The 27,713-nt window shown below is 42.1% G+C and overlaps 1 protein-coding gene across 2 annotated transcripts in view; it reads left to right on the top strand.

The window, feature by feature from the left end:
- Nucleotides 1–27,713, top strand: part of LAMA3 (laminin subunit alpha 3) — a 933,952-nt gene that overhangs the window by 249,747 nt on the left and 656,492 nt on the right. For both annotated transcript variants that reach the window (XM_069220025.1, XM_069220026.1), the window contains exons 4-5: nt 4,277–4,395; nt 18,767–18,937. In XM_069220025.1, coding sequence (XP_069076126.1) covers nt 4,277–4,395; nt 18,767–18,937 — 290 coding nt within the window. The remainder of the gene's footprint in view (nt 1–4,276; nt 4,396–18,766; nt 18,938–27,713) is intronic.

Genomic DNA, 27,713 nt, shown 5'->3' on the forward strand with positions numbered 1-27,713 from the left:
ATAAAGTCACAAACAACCCTACTAAATTCACCTTCATTTATCAATCCTTTCACTCATACGAAACCCCATTTAACTACTATGGTCTCCCTAGTAACTTTCTACAGATTCTTACATCCTCCACCTCTCCTTTAGTCACCTCCAACCTCATCTTACTACAATGATCTCCCAATTAACAATTCTGGATTAATCCCTCCTCTAACCCTCCATTATTCTATTCAAATCAACTAATAGACTCACATGTCCTCTACTCAAATTAACTCATACCTCCCTAGACTAATACTAATACTGTGCTCATATTTCCCTATACTAATCCATCACTAATCCTTTTGGGTTCTGGAATAGTGTGCTACTCGCTGAAAATCACATCAACACACCTCGTCAGGAGTAGTAAGCGCTATATAAATACAATTACAATTATTCTTACAATACATCTGAACTCAATAAATACCTTAACATTGCAATACGCATAAAGTCATAATTCAATCAAAAAAGTCATTTACACCCCCCAAAATATAATTAAAATAAGAAAGGATATTCACACTTAAGCAGGTGGTGTCTTTGGGTCTACTTCCACATTTTATATTCTACTAAACATGTGACAGTGGAGGGAAATATGGGGCTCCTCTCTATGTAAATAAGCTACTTTGCCTAGCCAGAGCAAAAATATTGAAGTTTATTTGGTTTAATTGAAGGAACCACGAATGATGTGTGTATTAAAAACTTGTTCAACACTAATGTTTACATCTGGTGCATTACAAACTCGGAATTGTGTGGCAATATGGGACCAAATTATGCAAAATCATTGACTAAATTATACTCCAATAAACAGCTAATTATGCAGCATAATAAGGTGCATTCTTTGTCAGTATTATTTTGTTATTTTGGCATTTTAACATACATTAATATTATCTGGGGAAAGGTTTCACTACATTAGTATAAGTCTAATACCTGGAATTTGCAATCGGCAACTAGAAATTGACCAACTTTTAAAGGTTTGTGGTGAATCATTTTTTTTTTCTTTGGGACACAGGAGTCAGCTTAGACTCTAGCTTGCAGGCCTGTGCAAAATGGAATCTGACCTAGAGACCTCATTCCAAGGTAACAGGGGTTGGGGGGGGGGACTTCTCGTGGACATGGTACTGACAGGTTAGGTTATCATACCTAGCTCTCACTATGGGGAAAGATTAGGCTTCTTGGTTAGGAAGTTTATATCTAATGTTTATTGTAAGATGGTGTGGGTTTTTATATTCACGACTCATCTCACCACTCTGCTTTTGTTATAATTCTCATTATCCTAATCATTGCAGCACATGCATTTTATCTTAGATTGCAGTCTTTTCAATAAATATATTGAAAACTCTCCTGCATCTCCTTTATTGCCTATGTGCGTATGAGACTTGTTGCTAACAAGAGAAAATGATAACTTCCGTTCCACCCTGACTTCCCTGAGAGGTCTTATCTAAAGCCCGTGCATAAGGCTGCCAGAAATCACCTTTGCTGTCTGAGTTTTGGTGAGGTATTTCTTGTGAGCCGGGAGGGTTGGGCCGACAGTTGCGACTTGTTGTAGGAGTGACTCAGTCACCTAGAAACAAAAGTGCTGTCAACCCTAAACCAGCAGTCTCACTAGGGAGTGAGAGCCCAACTACGGCAGGGTCAGCTCCGCGTAATAAAGCCTGTGGCTCTTTAAGTTTTGATCAATATGAGCTTGAAAGGTTTTGTTGAAATCTGCAAATTACGTAGCAGGTGGTGAAATGTGTGGCAGGTTCAGTAAATACATAATTATGTACAAAATTCCAATGGCTCTGATTATATGGTGAGCAGTCCTCAGTGCCTCAGTGACCCAATCTCTGCAAGAAATTAGGCAAACTTAATTTGAGTTACTTTGGAACTACCTAGAATACTCAAAGAAGCTTTTGATATTAAATAATATTCTGAATTTGCGTATCTATTCACTGCAGCTCAGACAATTGGTTGATAAGTTAGTCCAACTGGTGTTACCAAGCATTGAGTATAATGCGAATAATTTATCTCAGGAAGTAAATATATGTACTGACAGAAAAATGCATTTGTTTTCACATTTCCTGACTCCCTTTGCATATGTAATGTGCACATTGTGCAAATTAAGTACATATTGGCCCGATTCCGAGTATGGTGGTGTATTCACTGCGCCCAATCAAAATATTGATTACCCGGGTTATGGATTTTACTGGGTGTGGTAAATAACTCCTTATTTCAAGTTTCTCACTTAAGAAAAAAGGATGATGCACTTTTGTAATTTATCATAGGAAAGTCACATGATTTCCATTTTACCTGACCTTTTCCGCAAAAATAATTTAGGGGAAAACCGCAGGAGTGCTATAATTATCTCATTGATCGGAATCCTGAACCCTACAAACTTCGGGTTGTGGAGGAATTGGAATTTAACTACCTACTCAGAAGAGGGTCAATAGTGTTCAGAAAATCACCATAAGTCACTTCTAGGCTTGACCACTATGCAGGTAGATACTATCATTTTAGAATGTTTAATATATGTATGTATCACAAGAGAATTACATACATTTCTAAAAAGGCTGTTAACTATCCGCATGTCGAAGCATAATATGGTCGTATGTTCAAAAAGTTGTGGATATGTGATGATCACCTAGGCTCGGACTCGGACAAAAAAATAGTCCTGGGGACAAAATAAAAGTTGTCCCCATTAGCAAATCAGATATATATTTTTTTCATGGCTCACATTTGCAAACCAGGGCAGTTTTGAGCTTGTAATGACACACTGTCCTGTGTTTTGTGTTTTGCAAGATATGGGCAACTTCTTGCATTTGTTCTTGCTGCAGGCAAAGTTTGTGGTAGAATTAGGGTTGTTCGTATTAGGGTAATCAACAGTACAAATAGGCCCACCAGACTATAAAACGGGCCCACGAACAGCCAACAAACTGTCCTGCGCTCTAAAATATCAGACCACTCCTTTGGGCTCTGCCAGATTACCCTATTGGCCAGTCCGACAAGCTTCCCTTAATCTTTTGGATGCTGTGCACCTTTTTCTGGATTCCGGGACAAGTGGGCCTACAGATGATAATGGAGCACCTCTGAGATCCACAGTTCACAGCAAGGAGCATGTGTGCACTGATGACGAGGGTAGTGGTGCTATATGGAAAAAGGAAGCAGTACGTTATACAGAGTCTCTTTAAAGGGATCCCATTAAAGGGATCCTGCACTAGACAAGAAAATAGATTTGTTTCAATCTCGAAAGAAGGTGACGATGCGTAAGATAAAGGGGTAGCGTAATATTTAGAGCTGCTAACTGGAAAATATTGGTCCTTAGAGGTGTAGTATAGAGTTAGTTTACCTTATATGTTCAAACACTAAATAGATAACGCAATGATCATTAGTACTTAGTATTTCTTCTGAATTAAAGAATATGTTTTTTTCACTCGCTTTACAATGATCATTGGCTGTTTTTTTATGAAAAGGTGTCCCTTTTACGCAGACAGTGGCAGCGTGGCTTCCCAAGCGGAGCACTTGTGTATAAAATGGCAAAATGTGGCATAAAATAGAAATGTAAATAATATTAAAAAAGGTTGAGAAGTACGAAATACAAAGTGTAATGCTTGTTCAATAAGAAGATAACGCAAGTAGTACTTTTTCTTGAGCACGTCAAAACATATTCATTATACTGCAACTTGTTTAAAATTAATTGGTATTTTGCCAGAATATTGCAACCAAAATGTCTTCTAACGGAATATTTTGTCTTGAATACCGTTTACAAAAATATCTCCCCATTGGAGTTAATAATGCAAAATCTACACCCAATGAAGCAATATTTTTGTAAACTACATTTTGGACACGATATTTCTGGCTGAGGATATTTTTGTTAACGATATTCTGACCCTCATCGTTGCTTTATATCATTTTCATGAGTGCAAACACTAAACATCTCTCAGCAGTGAGAGGGTTAGGGAGTTCAGAAGTGTTCTCGGCTGATTTACTTACAGGTGTATTAGACAGGAGCTATCTCAGTAATGTACACATTGTAAAATGCAACTGATTGATGTATATGTCACAATAACCCACACAGGTTTACAAAAAAAGCGTGAAGTAATCAGGAGTCTAGTACGTAACAATAGTCATGCGCAATGTATACGCGGCTATAAATAAACTTGTATTTTAAATCTTCTCAAGGAGGTTACATGATTTGAGACTTTATTCAGAAAGTAAAATATCTTTGTCTCTAAATTTGAATCAATTTATTTTTTATTTGTTTTTTTCTCTTTGGCAGATTCTAAAATAGATTGCATTGAACGCTTTGGAAAGGGAGTTAGGGAGCCCATCACGAGAGATGATGACGTCATTTGCACTACAGAATATTCAAGGATTGTGCCTTTGGAAAATGGCGAAGTAAGTACCAATGGTAGGTGACAGGAGGTGGGAGGAAGGGTGTGCTTTAAGCCTCAGACCGTCCTGTGTAGGTAGCTTGTGTGGCGGCAGTAGTTTTAATCACTAACCTGCAAACTCCACTGTGGATAACACTTGCTTGGTCAGTACTGTGTCTCCTCACATTTTTCGTTTTGGTTCATTGCTTCTTTTGTCAGTCGCCATTTTAGCGTAGCCACTCTGACTGCACAGTCGCCATTTTAGCATAGCCATTCTGACTTCGACTCCAGAACCTACAAGGGAGACAATGGTGCTTGGTCGTTCAACCTGTCAATGCTCAGTCATATCTCTTTAACAATTACCGACACGGTGTTGCAGCTTTGGATTCCTACAATGGCTCCTTATTCTCAACTGTTACATCTCATAACTCATTCAGATTCAGTGCTCTTTGAAGTTTTGGAAAAAGTCCTTTGCTGTCACCTTCACAAGCGCCCGTGTAATTTGTATATAGGTTGATACAGTTCAACGTAGCATTTTAAGTGACTTCCTACATTAACCGAAACAGGCATGCCATTGGAAGATCCTTCCTATTAAACAGCCATACCATGAATGAAGAGTTTGGTTGGTTCGTTTAGCAATCGGTTCCTGTGAGCATTAATTGCATTGGAGCTAAAGATTCCACTGGACCATGAATATGGCGGTCACTAAGTCTCCGATCCAAGTATTGTCCCTCAGCAATGGCCGTAGTTTATTTTCCTCTGTTTTGTAGGCCTTTACATTTCACAGCAAAAGTCTCGTTTTGATTTTGAAGTACTTCAAGTCTTACCACGTTGCTAGCAACAGGCATTTTTTTCTCACATTGATCTGAAATGCAGGAATATCTACCAAAGGTTCTGGGTATTGCTGGGACAGTGCTTAATTTGAGCCAGTGGTTGCTAGTGGAGGGCAAAAGCACTTATTTTTGTGGGCCGGCACTTATTTTTCTGAATCAGGCAATTACTGAGAGCAAAAGACACATATGGGAAAGACAAAGGAAAGAAAGACGGAAAAGCTCCACATAGGGAAAAAGCAGAAAGCTGCCAGAGTGAGCTGAAGGGGCAGGGAGTGGCTGTAAATGGATTAAAAAAGCCCGAGATGGCGTTAGAATTACTCTGCCTCAGTATTCTGTCCTCGCACAATTATTTGCAGCAGCCCTGTGTTTCAAAGGAGAGCTTTGGGCACTGGCATGGCATTTACGAATTACGCACTGTAATGACTATGACTATGCAGAATTACATTAGCATCAACAGGGACAACGTTCCCAAGACTTCTGCCCCTTTCTTTCCGTAGCCATCATATTAGCATCTTTAAATATCGTGACTTTCAGCGCCTTTGTATGCACTTTAACTTTTATTCTGACAAATTGTGGCCCTTACTTATCTCTGCTGAGTACATTTTTCTTCTCTAAAACATTTTGAAGGACAGCATTGGCCAAGGGTTGTGCAGTTTCCTGCTGAACACATTCTAGTGTTTCTACCAGCCATTCTGCTGAGGGCTGGCTTCCACACTCACCCCACACCCATCCATCACAGGCTTCACCAGTCAGGTGACCATGCTAATAAAAGGGGCTCGGCACACGTCCCCTGGGCCAGTTCCTGTAACTACCATGTGCTGTCTGTGTCCTTAATTATAGTGACATGAGGGCCTAGGGCCCCCAACACTACAGGTTGCACAGAGCCAGTAAGAAGGTTACATTGCTGAAGATCTTTTTTTCCACACTGAAAGAAGACCCTGTGTGTTACTCCGGCCTTTCTTTGCAACACTAACTCACAAGTAACTGTTTGATTGGAGTATGGTGGTCACCTTCTTCTAGGTCATTATGAACACACTTTCCAAACCTGGATTTTCTTATGATCACTTAATGCATTCTGGGTGTAGTAGTCTTGATTTGCCGTCATTAAAAATAATAAGACTAACATGCATGTATTTGGAAATGAAAAGTTCAGGTCTGGGGGCAGTCTTTGTAACGGCCAGGAGTGAGGTGGTCAGCCTAGATTGGAGTGACTCATTCTTTGAATTGCTTCTTCCATGTAGTGATCAAGCAAGCATACTATTCCTCATTATCTTGGAAGCCATTTTTAGGATGGTGAACTGACACTGGATTACCCTGCCGTGGCTGCTATGCAAGGCATGCTTGATGAAGTCTAGTTGTTCAAAAACCTAATCATGTAACCTCCATTATTTTGTTGGGCCTTACAAATGCGTTAATCAGAAGCAAGGCAGGGTTTGCGTTTGGAACATGAGATATGAATTCTCAAAAATTGTTCTGTATGTGTAGAATAAAGAGACACTGAACCTCATGCATAGATACAATTGAAGGAAACCTGTTCTTGGTTTCACTACTTCTCATGATCTCAGTCCTGTATGTGCCTCATAGAGGAATTAAACTTAAATCATGTATACAAGATTGCTATAAATGTGCTGCATTGTCTTAGGAGTGCCTTTTCTTGGCAGCTGCTGGGAAAAACTCTGCCTGATGTTTCTGTGATCACTGCTTTGTAAAACATGCAGTTTGCAGACTCAGCCTAAACAGAGTACTGAAATTTTCTTCAACGGGTGTGCCCAGGCAGAGAATTGGAACAGAACTGTCTCTTACATGGTAGATAACATGTACCCTGTCCTCAGTTCCCGACATTTCATGTGAAACGCAGAACCTTGCGCTGACATCACATGTGCATGTTGGGTTCACTTCAGTGTGCAATGTGTTTGTAGCACATTTATGTTAAGGACTCTGTATGTTGTGTGAGTGTGAATACTCAGACCACTGGGATCCATTTTGGATGCTCCTGGTTTACAATGGACTGCTGATCAGTTCTGCCTGAGCACTGCCATTTGATATGTGATGGGATGAGGACTGGTACTGCAGTTTCTGTTGCTCAAGGTGAGGATGTTTCTAGACAGGGTATGCTCTTTTATCTATGCTCTTTTATCTGTCTGTCATTGCTTCTTCAGAAATGCTGATGACAGCCAGTTGCATAGAATTCGCACTTCAGTGCATCCATGTTTTGGGATGCTCCTGCCTGTAGCCAGCCCGATTGATACCTGCTGTGATGGCTTATTCAATGCATTCTTAGGGGCCAACATATTTCTCCCATATCATATACTCAAGGGAACGGTTGGGGATTTCTTTAGGACTGGTAACCCTCTCTGCATGAAAGAGGTGCTATTAAGGAAAAATAAAATGAGAAGCATCTGGTCAACTTGTGGATCCTGTCACTACTACCTCCAATTGTGAGTCAGCTTGTCATCTGAAAATTCAGAATAAAATTAGTATATAATCTAACTCAGTTACATTACGAGAGTTTTTAAACAGTGTAGCATAGAATAACACTGCCAACAAGTGCAACACATGTCCAGTGGGTGATGAATCACAGCAAACCGTTTTGTATCTCAAAATGAATACCTTACTCCTGATGTGGAAATGTCCTCTGTCTCATCTCACTCAAGAGGTATTAGAGAAGCCGCGCTACTGTAGAGAACTTAAACGAAAGAGACCAGCATTTGTTGAACAATGCCTCTGATAAAATATTCCTGTAGAGTTTTGTGAAAGAGAATAACCCTTGCTAGATTATAGGATGCTTAAAAAAATATCTCTCCCTTAAGAATCTCTACCTGAGGACTTACTGAAGTTGCTGTTGGTTCCCTGCAAGGCATGCAGCGCTTCTGAGTGAGGAGACACTGGTCAGGACCTGAGAGGTGATCTTTAACCCCATTATTTATGTGGTGCAGTGGCATTATCACATGGCACAATGTGCATGTGAATGGCAGTAGTGCTAGTTTCCTGTTAGCGTGGTCGTGTGGCATTTTATGATAGTGTGCTAATATACCTCATTTATATGTGCTACTGGGCAAAGTTTTTGGGTCTCTGGCATAAACCATGTGAAGAATGACCTTAAATGCTTTCCATGCATACACTCGTCCTCACGTACGTATTACAATTCATATGGAGATTAAGTCTGTGCCTAATGGGGGGAATCACACAATCTAGCCCACATTCAGGTGTGCAGATATGATAAGGTGTGGCATATGAATATGCACTGAAGGTCTTTGAATTCTCTCCATGCCAACATGTTGCATAAGTGGTCTCAATCTAATGTGTTGTTTTAAAATATGTGTGATTTGTAGATCAACCATGGGATGGACTGGCGACTTGCATATGAAAGAACATGTGCCACTGGAAATTACCTCTTATGTAGTGTGAAAAACTGTGTACAAAGTAAGGGATGGATCTGTCCGATTACAACATTAATCCATTTGTGCTGTATGGTTAAGTTATTTGTGATCATTCTACCCACAGGACGTCATCATTGAGGCCACGTTGGCCTGTTTTCAGCCTGCATGTCCAGCGTTATTCTATTTTCTGAAGTCTGAAGCTCTTCTCCTTTTGTGGGCCTTTCAGAATCGTTGTTTCTGTGATAGTTCATTTGACCGAATCCTCCCTGTATCCTGTTAGGATATATCGATTTTTCATTTTTGGGATTATTCTTTTGCAACATACAGGGCTTCTATGCTCAGTAATTCTAATTTGTATCTTCCTGGTGGTCATTCCAATGCAGCATAGGCCACAGAGGAATGTAATCAAATAAACAACTCCTTTGTTTTTGCAGTTTATAAAAGAATGCCACTAATCCTAGTTCCAGAATAAACGCAGGAGAACTTCCTTAGAGGGTGGTGGTTATAGAAAGGTGTAGTTCCTTGATTTAAGAGGATTTTAACCCAGTATTTAATTCCCTTAATTGTATTGTGTAGTATTGAGTACCATTACATTATCAAAGTAATTTATTTTACTAAAAAGTCTAGCAGTGATCTGGGCAATAATTTGGAGTCTAGTCACAAACTGCTTTTAGTAGTATGTTTAGTAGTACTACAATAGTACTGTTCATGTACTACAAAATGCTTCACTAACCTATGTGTGGAGTGCTCTGCTTTCTTTTCTGGGCAGAGTTTTTCACTTGACTGCTGAGATCTCCATGTATGTTTATGTTTTAGTAGGAAATGTGGTAGGGACGGAGGAAGTGGTTGGGCATTATGAAATCCTTACTACTAATTTAAATGGGTTAAGGCAGGACTAAGGAGGGGTTAAGGGACAAGTAGGGACAAGTTTATGGAGGGCTGTGCAACTTAAAATAGCACCCCTTAGGAAATAATGTTAAAATAATCAATTTATTTTGAATTCTTCAAAACAAAATATGTATATATATGTATATACATATATATATATATATATATGTATATAGAAATATATATATATATATATTTCACAAACACCAAAATCCCAGCATTACCTGGCTGCATCCACTCTAACAGGGTCGGTGCTATATGCGGGAGCCGGCAACCGACTTAAAATGAAATAACAAGTACCACCATCACCGGTACTTGAAAAATCGCACTTCAAGGCTGTGCTATGCAAAAAGAAAGTTTAATGGTGACGTGTTTTGATCTCAAAGAGATCTTCCTCACAGCCTATGTAAACATGAAGTGCACCACCACCCTTAAAAACAAGTAAACCACATTAAAAATGGTAAAAAGACTATAGACCATTTACAAAGTGAAGGAGGAAAGACTATTAAATATATAAATAATACATCTCTTCCTAAATAAATGAACCACTAAATAGTGACCAATTATACAGAAAAAAATATACCCAAATATATAAATAACATACATATAATAATAATACTGTAATATTGTGAAATATATATATAAACATTTAAATAAATGTTTAAAATATTATGTTTAAATAAAAAATATTTTATTTTCAAATATTTGAATAACATTTGCTAACTAAAAATAAATATAACTATTTAAAATATATTAAATTATCTTAAATTAATTCAGTACGAAACTTTTAATATTTGCTAGTGCATAATAAATACATTTAACATTTTACTTTAGGTGTTTGTTAATAAACGTTTAAAAAAATAAATGTAGTATACTATATTTAATCTAATTAAATCAAATCAAATCAAATCAAAAACATTTATAAAGCGCGCTACTCACCCGTGAGGGTCTCAAGGCGCTAGGGGGAGGGGGTTACTGCTGCTGGAAGAGCCAGGTCTTGAGTTGCCACCGGAATGCGAGGTGGTCCTGGGTGGTCCTGAGGTTGGTGGGGAGGGAATTCCATGTCTTGGCCGCCTGGTAGGAGAAGGATTTCCCACCTGCCGTGGTGCGGCGGATGCGAGGGACGGCGGCGAGTGCGAGGTTGGCGGAGCGAAGTTGACGGGTGGGCGTGTAGAAACTGAGGCGACAGTTGAGGTATTCGGGTCCCTTGTTGTGGAGGGCTTTGTGTGCGTGGGTGAGGAGCCGCAAGGTGATCCTTTTGTTGACGGGAAGCCAGTGTAGGTGTCTCAGGTGGGCGGAGATGTGGCTGTTGCGGGGTATGTCGAGGATGAGGCGGACTGAGGCGTTTTGTATTCGCTTCAGACGTTTCTGGAGTTTAGCGGTGGTTCCTGAGTATAGGGTGTTTCCGAAGTCCAGGCGGCTCGTGATGAGGGCGTGGGTCACAGTCTTTCTGGTGTTGGCGGGGATCCAACGGAAGATCTTTCGGAGCATGGTTAACTCAACATGATCGTAATAGTGCTGTGACATCTTTTTTCGTTCTACATTTAAAATAAATATGCACAATTAATATACATTAAATTTAAGATAAAATATTTGTAATTTTGATTTTCAAAAGTTTAATAAACTCTTTAATTTTTCCCTATACTTTACCACAGGGAGAGCTCTTTCCCATTAGCAGATGTCTCCATTTACTTGTGACAGCTGGTGTTTTTTTTAAAGTGGTGGGGTGTAATACCACGAAGGAATACATCTCATTTTTTCACAACTTGCCTCACCCATATTGCCTCTAGTTGTGCTGGAACAATTTTCATAGTGGGGGTGCTATCATCGATGTTACATCACTGAAGTCATAGGTACTTTAAAATACCCAAGCATCACACAAAAAATAAGTGCAGCAAATGTGATTTGCTCATTTAGGAGAGTTTTACATGTGTGGTAGGTAGCAGGTGGTGCACTTTTAGATGCTAGTGTTTTAGCTCACTGTCATTTAAAGACAGCACATTTTAGATTGAATTGGCCACTGAACTTGCATGGAAGTGCAGTTTTAATGATAAAACTATATATAGCATACATGGTAATGTACAGAAATTGGGTCTCAGCAAATATTTATCATTAGCAGATCACAAAGTAAAGTGTCTACATTTGTTTTGATCCTATTCAAATCTTTGTTTTCACCATACGCCCAAATTACAGAAAATTGCTTCATTTCTGCTTTCCTAATTGTTGATATATTTTTAAATATGTATACAGTTCATTTTGTTGTTAGTGTTGGGAAAAAATGGACGTCCTACAGCCTTTCCCTTTACTCCCTGTAACCCAGAAAAATTGTCACCTTGGCCACATTTACAAAATCGTTTCACCTTGCAATCAGGGAAATATAAGTAAACACCAGTTTTCTAGATAAAATAGCCAGCAATTTCTTAGAGCACATAGCCTAACATTTGATCTTTGTTTTTGAACATACAGCAAATGTAATAACATAAACATAAAATTCAAAGGCGTTTTTAAAGCTCATTCACATTCTGAACTCCAGCTGGGTATTTGGGGGTGCTACAGCACCCTCCACACCCATATTTCAAGCGCCTCTGACTCACTCCTGCCCAGATTTACTCTCTCCCCCCTCATTCACTCTAACTCACATTCTCTCACTTACTCATTCTCACTCACACTCTTGGTTACTCACTCACAAACATAATCATACTCACTGGATCTCATTCTCACACTCACTGATTCTGGGATCTGCTGTAACTGCACCTCTGCACCACTGATAGCTACACCTATGGCTCTTTTCCTCTCCCCCTCACAACTTTCAATCAATCACTTCTTCTAACACACACACTCATTTCCTCGTACTCAATTTCACTTATTCATGCACACTCCCAAACTTAGATTCTCACTCAATTTTACTCTCAGCGACACTCTAAAACATACTCACACACTCACTTTCACTCAATCACTTTCATCCTCAGTCACTCACAAACACATATACATATGCATAGATAAATAACATTTTTTTATCCACCTTGCTTACTTACTTGGAAACTTGGAGACTACATGGCAGCAGTAGACCAGTAATCTGGTGCTGGACATTGGAACAAGCAACATCAAAATCACAAGGGGGTGCCCACAACTTCGAGGGGACTCTCATCTAAATATGGTCCTCCCTGGCAAACCTATTTGTTTATTTTAGGGACTCTTAACCACTGTGTTTTCACTCCAGTGGCATGCTTCATCATTGAGTCCTTGCCACAGATATTCTAAACATATCTGGGTGGGATCAGCCTTGAAGATGCCAAGGGAGCTCTTATGGTGACACCTATTTTTAGGAAGAGGGATCTACTTTATTAAAATTGCCTTGGGTTGCCTTAATTATCTGGTTTATTTTCCAAGGTCCCTTGGCAAGGTTAAAGTTGTGTTTGTTGATGTCTACAGAGTCTCATTAAGTGCTCCACATCAACTCTGGCCTACATGTTTCAGCCCTAGTGTGCTCTCAACAGGTCACTTTTGCTTTCGTCAAGACTGATAGTATATCAATCCATACTACTAGTGAAATCTATCTAGTGACCATATTAGTCACATTCACACATTCATCAATGCATACCACACACTTACCCAACCTTCTGAGGTATTTCCCAGGCTTGTTCCTGTGGGTAAGAAAAAGACATAAACATATATTTGCCATTCCAAATTCTCACCTGAATTCCTCTCCTAGCTTCTTGATAGGGCTGGAAGCACAGCCCTATTATAAACTGGGATATTGTTGGGGATCCTGCCCCTGCTGCTTTATGTGGCTTTTCATTGGTTTCATCTGTGCTCTGAAAGCTATATTTTCATAGATAGTCTGTGCTGCCTAAGGCATGCGCAGCATGCCTGCTAATTAAAATGTATTGTGCCAGTGTGAGGGGATCATAGTTGAACCATTGCCCTCTGGAATGCGCAATCCAGACATCCAGCTACAGAGTGTTGTATTTTAACAGCACTGTGTAGCTGGATCATGCACAAGACCCCTCAGCCCCCTACTCCTCCTCCTGCATCAGTAGCCTTGAGACAAGGCAGAGAGTTCTGACCTATACACAGACAGTGTTCATCAGTCAGTGAGTCAAATATCTTTATTGGGTCTGATTAGACCATAAAAATGCATCATAAAACAGCATTACAATTGACATTCATTAAGAATAATACAACTTCAGTCATAAAGTGTAGATTTCCTTCAAAATACTAAAAGGGCAATACAAGCAGGATTGTGCAAAGTAGCATAACGTAAATTATTTCACCTTTTCCCTCAAGCCAATTATACAGATATCAAAGTAGGGGAGGACCCCTATCAATGTATACCACATAACTTTAAAACGAATCCCATTTTTAACACCCTCTGCTCCATGTAAAATATATCCTGTAAAATACATTGTGCATTTAATTGGACAATAATACAACATATATGACATGATGCAGCACCTTCTGTGTAATATAATTAATTTTCCTAAAAAGAGACACCCCTAACTTTAAACGCTATATACTGTCTTCTTCCACGCAAGTCCTGCTAAGATGTCTCTTGTTGCAACTAGAAAACGACCTAACGCACAAGTCACATTCAAAGATCTCATATCTGTTAATAATGTCAGCGCTTGTTCCCGAATATTAATATGATATTCCTTAAATACTGTTTTTTTTTTTAAATTACACACTTCTAACAGCCATAAGCAATCCACTAAAATATGTTGAGCACTACCCTTTTGTTGTAGGCCAAATGTACAGAAGCCCTGGTCATCTCTAAATTCCATTTTTACTTTGGGGTCCACATAACCAAGACTTAACCCAATTCTAAATTTTAACACTGCATCTCTTCATTTACGATTGGGTAGTGCCTCTATATAAGCAACATTTTCAACCTTCCTCCACCCCTCAGCCATGTGCTGGGTGGAAATTTTATTTTCCAAGTACTCTAACTCTAATTCCCTTGCACTGTTATTTGTCATATCGCGCAGCACCGCCCTCGGAATTGGTTCCCCAATCCATTGGTTAACACTAAAACCTAGGAGGGTACATATCTTTCCTAGTCGTCCTCTCACTTGTGCTGCCCAATTTAGCTCTCATGTCTTTATTTCTGTTTTACACAGTTTTGCAATCTTGGGAATTCCCTCATCTGTCAGATTCAACATGAATTTCAACGTAGCTTGCAGTCCTTGATAACTCCATGCCATCATTTGGCACTTTGCCCTTATGGCTTATATCATACTTGAAGGAGGTAAAGATAGCAAATGTTTTACACATTTGCTTTCTTCCAATTCCCAACTTAGCTTCCCAGAAAATGCCAAGACTTCTGCCCCATATTGGAATTGGACCAGTTGCATTAAAAGCCAAAATTACTAATTTAAGGGCCGGTTCACCGTATTTTCTACTAAACTGCTTTAATTCCCATACTGATGTTAGGGCTCTTGCTTTTGGAGCTTCTATGTTATCATTCCATCTTAAATTTGAATCGAACCACATACCTAAAAGTTTGTATTTTTCAACCTTTTCTACCTTTTCTCCTCCCAGGAACCAGGAGAACTCTCTCTTCTTTTTCCCTAATACCATTACTTTTGTTTTTTCCATATTTACTATGAGTTTTTTCCTATGGCAATAGGACTCAAAGGCATCTAGTTTTCTTTGTAACCCCATCTCTGTCATATCGACTATCACCAGGTCGTCTGCGTATAGAAGCAAGGAATGTGTACGCTATCTATTTCTGGGCTCAGGCCTTGGATATCCTTTAATTAACTCGGTAAATTGGACAGAAATATAGCAAAAAGTAATGGGGCCAATACACAACCTTGGAGTAAACCATTCCTTATTGGTATCTTCTTTGAGAGTGAACCATTGGTATCTAAGATTACTTGGGCCCAATTTTTTGTATGTGGGCCCTGGAGGAGGAAAAGCAGATTTGAGTCAATCCCCAGCGGCTTTAGCATATTCCATAACAAAGTTCGGTCCACTAGGTCAAATGCAGCATGGAAATCAACAAAATAGCATAATAGACACCCTTGCATTTCAACTGACTTTTTTGCTAGTGACCAGAGGCTAAAGCAATGGTTTCTTGTTGAGTGCCCTTCTTTAAAACCGCCCTGCTCAACCGGAATCAGGTCGTTTAACTCTGCCCAGGATTTTATTTGATTCAACAACCTCTTTGAGAAGACTTTTTCACCAACATCTACTAAACTAATTAGGGGATAATTTTTTGGTTGAGCTGGGTCTTTTTTTTTATACATCGGCCTAATTATAGCGCCCTTCCAATTCTCAGGAAAACTACCTGTGTCAAGGATTTTTTGATAAGTGCCATAGAAGAAAACAGCCCACCAGTCTACATTGTTTTTTATTATCGTCACTGGGAGGTTATCTGGGCCCGCTGCTTTAGTAAGTTTAAGCCTTGCTATTGTTTCTTTTATCTTTTGCAGAGAGAAGGCTGATCTTACATTCCTACCTGCCTTTATTTTTCCGCATTCTCCCTCCATATATATTGCCTATGTGTTTGCTCCAGTCGTCTTCACCAACCAAACACCACATATTTCCTACAGCTTTTCCCTCCTTCACCATCTGCCAAAGCCCCCTTATATTTCGGCCAAAACCCCCTTATATTTCGAATTACAGTGTTCATTAAAACAAGAAACTTGTGTTTTCATGAACACTGAAAAATTAGAAAAATGTGCAGGGGCTTCACAGGAGGCAGAGGGGCTGTGCCCTGGCGCCCCTGAAAAGGAGCCACTGCTGCCATCTACATGTAAAAACTTACTAATAGTAGCTTTACACTCAAAAATGAGCCTCCACCCCTGGAGGCATGTTAGTCTACACCAGTGGTCTTCAGACTTTTTACTACTGTGCCCCTCCCTCCCCGCCCAGCGGGAAAAAAAGTCAACGGGCCCCATCACTTTTTTTCACAATGATTCTATTTAATTGGCAATCCTTAAATATGTCCAGACTCATTTAAACATTGTAGTTAAGTTCTGTTACCTTTTTAAAAATGCAATCAAATACATGATGGCCAAAAATACTATTCTGCTCCGGCAGGCCTTACCTGTAAAGGTATCCACAGTGTGACTATTAGAAATGGAGAATGGGGGTTTTGAAGAGTATTTTGAGTCCCTTCCCTTTTAACACATACTTCCAGCTAGGATATAAATGACAAACAATGCTAGTGATGGCCCATTACAGAGCAGCTTACTGCTGCTCATTATTTCCACTTAATACAAAGCCCTGTTTCCAGCATAATGCTCCCTCTGGTCAGAGCCTGGAATCCCCCCTGCGATCACTTGAGGCCCCTTCGGGAGACCTGTCCCCCCAGTTTGAAGACCCCTGGTCTACACTGTGTAGTAAATTTAGACTTGTAAAATTTGAATAGCTTAAAGTAGTTTACTGACATGTAAGTTTACCTTTGTGGATAGGGCCCTTATTTGTGTCTATGGTTTGATTATTGAGTTCTCAGGTCTTGCCCCCACACACAACCTCCGAGAGGAGTCTGTGACTACATGTCCTTGCAACCCTGAGTGTCAAGTGCTAAAAAGGATTGTACTTGACCCATTTTGAAGAGCCATAGGAGGAGGACAAAACCCAGGACACAATGCAAATGACCTCAGCTACCACAATGTGGGCTTACTTGCCCTGCCAGCTGTGCCCCTCCTAACCCACCATACCAGAGTCTGGAATAGAGAAATTAACCAATTTCCATTATCCGCACGAAGAGGCTCCCTGCACAACATGGCTGCTGATTTTCTACTTTACTGAAAATAACTCCAGCTCTGACAGAAAAACAAAACGCAATGCTGAGCAAGGCCAAAGAAATTTAGCACTCATTCAGCACTTCACTTTGCTTTCAGCAGATGCACTGACTGAAGACGTGGAGATCCCTCCCAAGCAGGCGGTAATCTCTACAGAAGCCTTTGCACCCTTAACACACATCATCCTGTGTCCACTGATGCATATCACCATATGCGATCTGTCACACTGGGCTAGTTATGATTGCCGTCCGGTTTGCATTAAAGCCTATATGTTTCTCAGTCTTCATGAGTGCCTGTATTTCTGTCAGACTTCGTAAAAATGAGAGACTAAGGCCCTCATTATGAACACAGCAGTTTTCACCGCCGTGTTCAGGCCGGCGGTCATTCTACTGACCGCCAGCCTCCCTGGAATCCCGCCGGCCGCATAATAAACATTTTGCTGGGCCGGCGGGCGGAAACATTGTTTCCGCTTGCCGGCCCAGCATAATGCTTGGCCGGGGCATTGCCAGTAGCTCCACATGGAGCTGCCGTCAATGCCTCTGTGCGGCGGGTGCATCTGCACCCGTCACGCAGATCACTGCCCGTAAATCAGGCAGTGACCTGCGCTATGGGGTACTGCACAGGGGCCCCTGCACTGCCCATGCCAAGTGCATTGGGCAGTGCAGGGGCCCCCAGGGGGGCCCCAGAGCACCCTTTCCTCCAGCCTTTCCCTGTCAGGGTAACCCATCAGGGTAACCCACCAGGGAAAGGGTGGGGGCAGTGGGGATCATTATCCGAAAGGTGGCAGCGCTGCCCTGTTGGACAATGATGCCTTCCACCATCAGGCTGCCTGTCGGAGGCAGCCTGGCGGTGGGTGAGGGCTGCCTATGGTGGCCCTCACTGTGTCCACTATATGGCGGTTCAGCCCGCCATGCCGGTAGCGGGCTTTTCAGCCACCGCCGGCATGGCGGGCTGAACCGCCGGGGTTCATAATTACCCCCTAAATGTGTATTAGTTTGAATGCACGTTTGCATAATCTATGGGCCTAATTCACAAAGGCAAACAAAAACTTTGTGTAAGTTTACACTTTATGTTTTTACGTACGTTTGGGTAGTCTCCATACGTAAAAAGATAAGACATGCTGCACGTAATTTGTCAATTTAACTTATAATGAAAACTTACACGAAGTGTCAGTGTACCTTTGTGAATTAAGCCATATGTGTGCATGTATGTCTCTACTTTGTGTGCCTGTTTGCATGCAATAAATGAAATTCCATTGGCTTTGCTAATGCTTTTTGTATTTTTTAGCGTTCAGTGGCAAATTATATTTAGGTCTAGTTATATGTATAAGCCAGTTTGCTTTCTGCTTCATGCATGGGTTATTGATTGCCAACCCCATAGCAAACATACGAGTAGCTATGCATTGTTTAGAGACTGACTCTAACTTTTTGTGGTTATCGATAAACATATTCATTGATCAGTAATTCAGGTGGCCCTGCAATGTCAATACTATACCAAGTACTACTGGATAAATTATGAAGGCTTCACGTTTTGTTTTCTGATAGATTGTGGTGTCTTTAGTAAATGGACGTCCCGGCGCCAAAAACTTCATGCATTCCCCAGTTTTGAGAGAATTCACAAAGGCAACAAATATCCGGCTGCATTTTCTCCGAACGAATACCCTTCTTGGACACCTGATTTCAAAAGCTGAACGAGATCCAACAGTTACTCGCAGGGTGAGTGCTCTTAACTTAGCTCGTTTGGGTGATTGGACTAGACAATTTAGGGCCAGATGTATGAAATTATTTTGCACTTGCAAACGGTAAAATCGGCCGTTTGCGAGTGCAAAACCGTGATCTGCGATGCATGAAATGCATTCGCAGACCACAACTAAGAAATCGCTAAAATAGCGATTTCTTGCGTTGCGACCTGGAAATTGCGAGTCGCAATTTGTGATTCGCAATTTCCAGGTCGCAAGGCTATTCTGGAAAAAATCGCAAATTGCGATTTTTCCTAAAATGGCATTTGGCACTTGCAAAATACCATGCTTTGCAACCAGGTGGTAACCTGGTGCAAAATTTAAAAATGCAGTTAAACTGCATTTTTAACTTCAACATGTAAAGCACACATGCCCTTTTGGCATGTGTGTGTACCTTACATGTTGAAAAAACAGTTTTTGGGGTGCAGGAGAGGGGGCCTTAGGCCCCCAGCACCCTGGCCTTTTGCATTTCCAAAATTGCGATTTCTGGTTCAGAAATCGCAATTTTGGAAATGCTAAATATTCGCAGCTATGGGCCAACAGGCCCATAGCTGCGAATGGGGCTGGTATTGCAATTTGCGATTCTGTAATAGCATTTGCGATTTTTAAGAAATCGCTATTACCGATTCGCAAATGTGATACATGGCCCTTTGCGAGTCGGTAATAGCGATTTCTTAAAAATCGCTATTACCGAATCGCAATGGGCTGTGATGGTACATCTGGCCCTTAGTGTCAGTAGTAGGCGCCATAGCAGGAAAAAACATTGAAATTGAATGGAACATGTAGTGTAGTGTAATGGTGGTTACCTGGGCCATATTGAAAATATTTCAGTAAATTGTTAAGTCTTTAAAGTCATTCCTGATATAACAAGTATAGGTGAGTCAGAACTATTATTTACAAACTCGAAAAGTCTGGGTGCCTTTCAGTTTGACTTATGGGCCTTGCACAACTGTATGGCTGCTCAGAGTTACAATCTACAGAGAGAAGTGAAAGGTTAGCTCCTTAAGACTACATTATTGTACCAGCCACCTACTGATGACCCATTTGATTGACTGTGACTATGACACATCAAGTGTGGGAGTTTTCATTGGAAGATCGCGCATAAGACCTCGCATAGGAAGAGTTGGGCTATTTTTTTTTAAGTGCCTTTCATGTTAGCTAAAAACAGATGGCTTTCTGGTAGTGCTCAAAACAAGTGATTGCTGCTGTGCAGTGGGTAATGGAATTTCTAAAGCATAGATCTTGCCATGGGATAAACAAATCAAATGGTAAGCAGACCCTGCATCACTAGTGTTGTGTGTAGTGCTTAATTTGTAAATAAAAACATACTGGTGCCCAAAGTTCTCCTTTGAAATACGCGCGGCTGCTGCAATTAAATGTGCGAGCACGGAATACTGAGGCAGAGTAATCCTAAAGCCATCTCGGGCCTCATTAATCCATTTACAGCCGCCCACTGCCTCTTCAACTCACTCTTACAGCTATCTCCCTTTGTGACGTTTTTTCGTTTTTCTCTTTCCCCGTCTTTCCCATATGTGTCTTTTGCTCGCAGTAAATGCCTGAGGCAGGAAAATAAGTGCCGGCCCTAAAAAACAAGTGTCGGTGCCCCGCACCGGAAACCACAGGCACAAGTTACGCACCGGTAATGTGAGGTTGTCCGAAAGCAGATTTGGTCGAATAAAAATCCCTTGGAGCGGAATAGATAGAGATAGTGAGGTAAAGAAAGGGAGATTCACGCATGCGTTACACCCAGGCCCACTTAAAGAATGCCGCATTAGAGGCATCAGTTTATGCAGCACGGTTCGACAAGAACATTTTGCAGCTAGGAAAGACAACTATGAGGCATATACGATTAAAGGAAAAGGATGCAACACTTTCTTTGGCATTATACTCTAGCTTTCAATACCTTGACTCAACAGGACTTCCAGTGCTACAAAATACAAAGGTTTCTTAAGAAAGAAAACAATGCGCCTTCAGCAGATCTTATTCTAAATGGCATTTAACAGCAATTAATACGTTTTTCATGCATGAAAGTAGAGGAACTATATTTTATTAACCCTGCCCTTTCTATATCCGCTAATAAAATAGAATGTATACAACTTATTCAAAATGGCGCAAAACCTATCCAATATAGGGCCAGATGTAGCAAAACGCCAATTTGCGACTTGCAAATTGCGAGTCCCTGCGACTCGCAATTTGCAACTCGCAAATTGGTATGCAGAACGGTGTCTCAGACACCGTCTGCGAGTCGCTATGGGGTCGCAATGACCCACCTCATTAATATTAATGAGGTGGGTTGCAAATTGCGGCCCCATAGCGAGTCTAGGCACTCGCAAACATGGAGGCCTGCTGTAGTCAGCAGACCTCCATGTTCGTGACTGATTTTAAATAAAGCAGTTTTTTTTTTTTTTAAGTGTAGCCCGTTTTCCTTAAAGGAAAACGAGCTGCACTTAAAAAAAAAACGAAACCTTTAGTTTAGGTATTTTTTCAGGGCAGGGAGTGGTCCCTTGGACCACTCCCTGCCCTGAAAAAATATTTGTGGGTCCATTCACAAAGTGGAAGGGGTCGGGGACCCCTTCCAATTTGCGAGTGGGTTACCATCCACTTCAAGTGGATGGTAACTGCGACTCTATTTGCGACCGCATATGCGGTCGCAAATGGAATTGCATTCCACTCCAAATCGCAAATAGGAAGGGAACACCCCTTCCTATTTGCGATTCTGAAATGCATATTGCGAGTCGGTCCCGACTCGCAATATGCATTTCTGAATAGCAAAGAGGCTTTTGCGCCTCGCAAACGGCGATTTTCGCTGTTTGCGAGGCGCAAACCCTTTGCTACATCTGGCCCATAGTGCTCAGCAGGAAACAAGCTTTCCTATGCACACTTCTTGTACCGAAAGATGTGAATAATTTATTTGGCGCATCCGAATTATGTTTCATATTGGACTGGGAGCTAAAGAAGTCATGAAAAATGTGCTCAGACCAACTATTTATTGTCCCAAATGAGTATAGTGAGCGAGTCATACACTCCCCAGGAAGATGTATTGGTGGGTGTGTGCGGACGATTGAGGAATTGTATGCGACATTACGAATGGACCAATTTCTGTTGTCGGACGGATTCTCCACACATAATGTCACCCAATTGTGAGTGTAACCCATAGAATGGGGAGTAGACGTGTAGAACCGGATTTATGGGTAGAATTCCTCCCGTAATTCCCAATTCCAATGGGTTTACATAAAAACGTATCACCTGTTTTGAGCACATGCAAAATGTCAGAGAGGCGACCAGTGAAAGGGTTGGAGAGTAGGATTGTTTTTGGTAAATTTATTTTATTATTTTTGAACAGAAATACAATAGTAGTACATGGCTGAGGATTATCACAGGAATTTTGTAGCCCCATTTTTTTCTGCGGGACCATAAGTATTTATAATAGTACATAGAGTGGAATAAATAGAATATTCACGAGCAGTCCTAATAGCAGTGCAGTGCAGGTTCTACGCGGATAAGTATAAGCAAGAAGTATAGTGAGTGACTAGAACAGCAAAACACCATTAGCAGGCTGAGGGACCTTCTCACATTTGTGTGCACCTGTGTGGAGTCCTTCCCACCAGTTTCTATTCCGTGGGCCGTTGTGTGGCCTGGCATGAGGCCAGTATCAGTAGAAGCAGAACAATCAGAGCCCCCCTATCACCCGGTGTCATCAAGGTAGTTGCTTGTCGTCAGCTCATCCCTCTTACCCTCCAGTCAATCCTCCCATGTGGGAGCTGCAAACCAGATAGACTGAATTCAGTGAGGGCGGTCATCGCTCCCAGCTTCAATCTTCCCAACAAGGTTGTCCCAATAGTTTCCTCCCTCTGCAGTCCCAACCTAGTAACGCCTTTGTGCACGTACATCATACTCAGCCCTAGTCCAAGTCAAGAGCATCCTCAGTCATCCCTGAATATCTGGCAACATAGACGCCTTCCATTGCATAGAAATCTGGTGTTTGAGCAGGATAAATGCCAAAACTATTAATTTATGGAAGGATTGGTCCTCTTTCACCCTAGAAGTATCCCCAACATATAAGACTCAGGAGTGGGGAGGAGCATGTGTTCCACTATTCCAGCCGTAATCTCATTTACTTCTCCCCAGGCACGCTGGAGCTCTACACATTCCCAAGTCATATGATAAAACCATAGTTCGCCATTTAGGGCAGTCAGAGGAGGCCCCTGGGTACATGTGTTGAATGAGGTGTGGAGTGAGGTAAGTCTGGTGCACAAAGTTACGTTGTGTGTACCTGAATCTTGTATTGCGGGACATCTCCTGAACTTGCCCCAAAGCTTGATCCCATTGTTTGTCTGCTAATGAACCTGCACTGTCTCTCACCTCATCTGCACGGTAGACTGCAGGTCAGTGTATGAATGTGTGATGTCATGGCGTGTGTCCCTATATGATAGCATAACATGTAAGAACTGAGATTGGTGTGGTTCCTTCCCTTCAACTCCCCAAATGGTATGTATGGTGTGTTGAATCGCATGATAAGCCAGAAATTGCCCCACTGCTAACCCATATGTGTCTGTAACATCCTGGAAGGTCATAAAGCACTCCTTATGGTAAAGATATCCTAAGTCCCTGCTTCTGTCCATGGTGTCAAGCCAACGTGATGTGACATCACGTGAAAGACCAGCATCTGCCAAATTGGAATAAGAGGAGAGAAGGGCACTGTTTCACCCTGGCCCCTCATGTAGTGGCTCCATCACAAATAAGCCACCATCATTTGGTGTGTCTCCTCCCTCTGTCGGACTCCCGGAGTTGACAACCACCTGTAAATCGGGATTCCCCCAAGATGATCACAACCACCACTCTCTCAGAGCAGGCCCCCTTCACTCAGCTACCTCAATGGCCACTGCAGTTGCGCCAATGTGTATTACCCCTCATAATCAGAAGCACCTATTCCACCTTCAAATAATGGTTTCTGTAGTACTGATAGTGCCACCCTACGTCTTCCTGATCCCCATATGAGCCCAGACAGTGTTCTCTGCAATTCCCTGAAAAATGTTTTTAGGGAGGTATATCAGGAGCACTGCAAATAAGCACAAAAGCCAAGGCAATATCAGCATGTTAGCTGTTGCTACCTGCCCCGCCAGGGACCGCGGCAATTAAGTCCAGAATGGGAAGGATTGATGAATTTCAGAAAGTGCCTTATTAATATCGCCATCTCTAAGGTCACTGATGTCATGGTTCACCTGTATACCCAGATATTTAAATGTAGTGTAGCTTTAAGGCAGTCGGCAGGCCATCGGGGCTCCCCACGCCGGCTCCAGGACTGGAGCCGGCGGACATACGCCTGATTTGGTCTAATTGATCTTGAGGCCAGGCACCTCACCAAAGTCATCTAAGAGTGACATTAGGGACGGGAGTGTGGAGGCAGTATCCTGCAAGTATACCAATGCATTGTTCGCATAGAGGGAGCCAATATGACCCTCACCCCAAGCTGGTACCCCCCATTGTTAGGTTTGGAACTGCAGATTACATGTCAAAGGTTCCATTGCCAAGGCAAATAGCAATGGAGATAAGGGACACCCTTGCCTGATGCCTCCTGGACATTGAAACTGTCAGAGATATTAACACCTGTACATAGCTTAGCTGTCATCTCCTCATACAGGGTAAGGATCCAACTCATATATATGGGACCAATGCCCATACGCTCAAGGGAGGCCAGTAAATAGTCCCAGTCCAGGGTTTCAAAGGCCTTTTCTATGTCCAATGACACTGCTCTCTGACCTCGAACCCCAGGCGGGGTGAAGTCCATCATATGGAGTAACCTACGTATATTCATGAAAGTGTTGTGGCCCAGTATAAACCCAGATTTATCTGTTTGGACTAAAATATCAATAACAGGCAACAGTCTGTTGGTCAACACCTTCCTCAAATCCTTACAATCAAGATTCAAGAGGGACAGCGGCCAATAGGACCAAACATCCAAGGGGTAACGACCGGACTTATGAAGGACTATGATTAATGCTTCCCCGAGAGTTTGCGGCAACTGACCGAGCTGTCTAGCCTCGTTAAAGACCTCTAGAAGCACTGGCGCCAGAATGGAGGCATATGCAGCCTAATACTCTATCTGGAGCCCATCTGTGGCTCAGGTTTCATTCCAAGCAATCTGTTTTATAGCTTGTCGGATCTCCTTCAGCTGGAGGGAGCCTTCAGCTCTTCCCTGTGTAGCGGTGACAAAGGTAGTTCTGCATATGCATGGGCAAGATGGCACAGCTGTAGTACTACATAAAGGCAGCGGCTATTGCCATGTTTGTGCTGACCACTGCGCCACTGAGTAGCCAAATGGTGCCAATCGGAGGGCGATGCTGCTCTTCCCTCATCAACCAAGCCAAAAAGCTACCAGATCGATCCCCCTCCGCAAGCATGACAGTCAATTATGCTCTGTAATCATGTTTCCCCACCAGTGCTCATTCTCTCTATGCTACTTACTTATGGAACTTAACCAATCCAACACGCTTTGACAGCGAACTGTCTCGGTCTCTAATACCCACATCTCGTGTTCCAATGTGAGTAATTCTGCTGTTAAGACCTTCTGTATCACCCATGTTGCCCCCATACAATGGCCTTTCACCGCGACCTGGTGAGCGTCCCATTTCACTATCCTAGTCGTCGCCATCTCCCTATTGAGATCACAATAAGTGCTAACCTGGGTGAGTCCAGGAGGACTTCCAGTTGAAGCCTCCAAGTTGGAGTCTGAGGTCCCCCCTATTTATCCATGGTCAATAATGGGCAGTGGTCCCATAGCGTATGCATCAAATAATCTGCTTCCATAATTCAGTCTTCCACAGAGTTGCCACAAAGAAAAAGATCCAGCCTCGTATGTATACCATGGACCAAGGAATAACATGGGTACTCGTCAGTTGTGGGATGAAGCAGGTGCCATGCATCAGGCAGATAGTTGCGGGCCATCCACTAAAGTACGGGACATTCCCTGTCACATCAGGCATGCAGTTGCAATCACCGCCTTATATCCAGAGCACCTGAGGATCCCACAGTACTGCTGGGGTCAGAGTATCAAAGAAAGCAGCCTGGCCACTGATGTTAAGAGAGTTCAACACAAAACTGCAATTGCCAGTAAATAAATAGTACTTACTGATAAGGCAAATATACAGCCATATGCACAAAGGGGAATTCAGTTGTAAAGTCTACAACAGAATTTGCTTGCTTTTTTGCCTACCAGAAATTAGCAAAGGGATTCTTGATAGGCGTAAAACTTATTTCAAAGACCTGAAAAGCTTACTCAAGTAGGAAGTTGGACCTTCAAATGCATGGTTAGCCTTTGAAGTTTGTGAATATACAGAAATGTATATTTGTAGGCATTTACAAACTCCTCTGGTTTCCCTTTCCACTATTTAGTTGGTAGGATTTTTACTCCAGCTAAGGGCCAGTATAAATATCTTTCCAGCATATGTGATAAGGCAGCTGGCAAAGGTTTGGGAATTAGCCATCAAACATGTGTTGCAGAAACCCCCTTTGCTAGTCTGCCACCAGTCTCGTGGTTGCCATCCTTTCGGAGGATGTAATCGTCGATGGATATGACTCAGTGGATGCTGGGTGGCTGTCACAGACTGGGGGGCCTCTACCTCAATGACTCCTTTATTACAATGGCCAAGACCATTCTCCTGTTAGGGAGGGGGGCAGATCCTGCATTATGCCTAACTCTCCTGCATGGTGTGTGAGATATGGAAGGACTTCCTGGCAGAACCAAAGGAGTTGTTAATGCTCACCACTATTTTTTAACCGGTAACCAGTAGGGGACTTATATCACGCCTGTATGTAGCACTAAAAGGGGATAGGCGCATTGATTCAACAGCGGTTCGAGACGGTTGGAATAAAGATTTAAAGGTACATCTTAAGGACGGGGAGTGAAAACACGCACATGTCTAGATGAAGGAAACAGCAAGCAATGCCGGTTTTAAGTTAACACAATTCTTTTACCTACACTGCGTGTATCTCATACCACAACAATTGAGTAGGATTTTTCCTGGATGAGCAGGAGACTGTTCTAGATGAGGAGGGGCATTAGCCCACTTCCTGCACATGACATGGGACTTCCCCAAGTTACTCGTTTATTGGGATACAGTGGTGTGGGACAGTGTGAGGATAACACACATTCGGGTGGAGTTGACTGACCACTCTGTCTACTAGGCCTCTTCACAGCTCTGGAGGGGAAAAAGATGAAGCACAGATTTGCCCTGTTAGGACTGGTGCTAGCTAGGCGATGCATAACTATACACTGGGCCAAGACGGAGCAAGCCGAACCACGAGAATAGGCGGCGACAGAAGAACGCAGATTTAAATAGGCGCGAACTGATGAACATGCGGGCGTATGGAGTTCCAGGGTCTAGCCAGGGGTCAGATAGTGATGGTGCTAGTGGAGGAGTCTCTGCGGCGATGACGAGCTCGTAGTGTCACAGACTCCAATGTTGAGCTGATACCGAGGGTGTAAGTGCAGTAGGTGAACGTTGGCAAGATTGGGAACCACAGGTACAGGTTGAAATGGTTTATGCTCTGTGTGAGACCTAGCATCCTTGGTGTGGTTTCCCCTGTCTTTTTGCCTCTGCTTCCTGTGTTTATGACTGTGTGCTGGACTTCGTTTATTCTGATTTTTAGTACTCTGGGCACTTTACCACTGCTGACCAGTGCCAAAGTGCAAGTGTTTCCTGTATAAATTGTCATTATGATTGGTTATCCCTGATTGACATATTTGATTTACT

Source organism: Pleurodeles waltl, chromosome 2_2 (genome assembly GCF_031143425.1).
Source record: "Pleurodeles waltl isolate 20211129_DDA chromosome 2_2, aPleWal1.hap1.20221129, whole genome shotgun sequence".
NCBI lineage: Eukaryota > Metazoa > Chordata > Amphibia > Caudata > Salamandridae > Pleurodeles > Pleurodeles waltl.